At 47.4% G+C, this 2,357-nt stretch overlaps 1 protein-coding gene across 1 annotated transcript in view; it reads right to left on the bottom strand.

Annotated features, from left to right (window-relative positions):
• The window catches only part of LOC107199194 (ALS2 C-terminal-like protein), a gene marked incomplete at its 3' end in the record, with an annotated part of 25,794 nt that overhangs the window by 12,188 nt on the left and 11,249 nt on the right, over positions 1-2,357 (bottom strand). Inside the window, 2 exon segments of the mRNA XM_033511701.1 lie at positions 187-253; positions 763-839. Of these exon segments, the coding sequence (XP_033367592.1) occupies positions 187-253; positions 763-839 (144 nt within the window).

The following is a 2,357-nucleotide window of genomic DNA, read 5'->3' on the forward strand; positions in this document are numbered from 1 at the left end:
GGAAAAATGTTCAAAAAGAAAGACAAAAAACCGATGGGTTCCCACCAACATCAGCTCTGAGCAACCTCTGGAGTCTCACCCAGGATTTTTTTTTGGAAAAGGAGGGGATAAATCCCAACCCAATCCCACTCTGGATTATTGTCCTGATTTAAATATTATGGAAGTGGGAAAATCCCGAATCCTGACCTTGGTTTGGGGGTCCTTGGTGGAGAGGACAAACGTCTCCTCCGGGGTGGTGACGCGCAGGCCGTGCCTGGGAGGGAACAAAAACAAAAAAAAGGATGGAAAACACAATTCCCAATCCGTCGGATTTTCCTCCTGGAGATCCCGGTGCTTTTCCAGGTGTTTTTTTAGGTTTTTTCTGGAGTTCTGCTGGATTAAATAATTTGGGATTGATGGGTGAGGAATGGGATGGGAGGGAACGGGCTCAGGTTGTGCCTGGCTCGGATATCAGCGGGAATTTTTTTATGGAAAACGTGGGTTGGGATTGCTCAGGGAGGTTTGGAGTCTCCATCCCTGGAGGTGTCCGAGGAATTCTGGGAACAAGGTGGGATTTGATGATTCCAGAGGGTTTTTTCCAACCTCAAAAATCCTGGGATTTCAATCTGGCAGCAAATTCCAAGCTGCTGAGATCCCGTGATCCATATCCCAATCCCACCGCTCGGAAAGGAAAAGGACAAAGCTTTGGAGCGTTTTCCCATCCACCCGAACGTTTTTATTCCTGGATTTTTTTTGAATTCCCAGTGGGAATTTCTCACTCACGATCCTGGAGCCAATTTCTCTCCGCAGTTTTCATCCACCCACACCAACTTCAGATCAAAACTCTGGAAGCTGTTTCCCTGGAAAAAACAGGAAAAGGGAATTGCTGGAAACATCTGTGGAATAGCAGAGCCGGAGGGGAAGCTCAAATTCCTGATTTTTTTGAACCAGAGACCTCAGAGATGGAAAAACCATGGAAAAAGGAGGGAATTTCTTGTCTGAACATTCCTAAAGATATTCCAAAATTCCATGGCCACGTCCAGGAGTGAAACATTCCCAGGTGACCCCGATGTCCACGGGAATTCCTTCCCCACCACACAACAACAATCCCAAACCATTCCAGCCGATATTCCCGGAGATTTGTGGCTGCCCCATCCCCAGATGTGTCCAAGGAAAGCTGGGATGGTGGGAATCACGGAATGGCGTGAGAATGGATCAGCTTTAAACTCCCTTCCCATCCAATCCATTCTGGGATTTATTTAGGATTTGGACTCTGGGCGGCAGCGCCAAAAAATATCCCAGGAATCCCAAACTGAAGGATTTTGGGATCAGCAGCAGAGGAACAGAACAAAATCCAACATGGAATAAAAGGAAAAAATTCCATTTCCCATCTCCTTTCCCATCCAGGTCTCCACACGGAGCTGCTGCCTGGCAGGATGGAGTTTTCCAAGGAATTCCTGGAATGTTCTCCCGGATTTGGGAGAAGAGGCAATGTCAAGAATCTTGGATGTCAAGATTCCCAACCAGCTCCATCCCAATCCGGTTGGAATTCCCAAAGTTCCAGAAAGCTCGGTAGCAGCAGGAGAGACACAGACGGGAATCGCGGATCGAAGACGGAGATAATTCCATGGATTTGCTGATCCCGACCTCCCATCCCAGGCTCCAGAGCCGGGCCGGGATCCAGCTCATCCAAAAATGTGGAAAAGCCAAATTCCATGGCACGGGATGCTCTTCCTGGAGTTTTTAGGGAATTCTCATCATCTCAGGGATGAGAATTCCACAGTGTCCGGGTGGGGAAGGGAATCTCCACCCCATTCCCAAGGTTGGATCCTGATTATTCCCAAAGTTTTGTTTGGGAGAGTTTGGGAATGTCCCGGCTCCCAGGAAGTGTTGGGATACCTGAGGAGCAGGAAGAGATTCCTGCTGGATCCCAGGAGCTTCCAAACCGGAATTCCACTGGAATTCCCTCACGGGAACACATCCCCACAGCCCAAAATTCCCAAAACCACCTCCGGCATCTTCAGCCGCGCCACAAACACGGAAAATCCCATTGATCCCAATCCGGGATCTCAGCCTTGATCCAGCAGATTCCTTGGAATAACAAAGGGCCCAAAATCCCTGTGCAAAAGGGTTTGGATCACTCCAAATCCACATTTCCTGGGAAAATCCTGTGGATCTCCTCTACTCCTTCCCAGATTTTCCTTTTCTTTTTTCCCCAGAGCCAACCACACAAAGTTTTCCCAACTTTTCCCATCAGCTGAACTCTGCTGGATTTTCAACATCAAAAAACCTGGAATTGTCCAGCCATTCCTTGGGGAAATCCCAGTAATTTTTGTAATTATTATATATAATTTTATATGTTTTATATAAATATAAAT

Source organism: Parus major, unplaced genomic scaffold (genome assembly GCF_001522545.3).
Source record: "Parus major isolate Abel unplaced genomic scaffold, Parus_major1.1 Scaffold488, whole genome shotgun sequence".
Lineage (NCBI taxonomy): Eukaryota > Metazoa > Chordata > Aves > Passeriformes > Paridae > Parus > Parus major.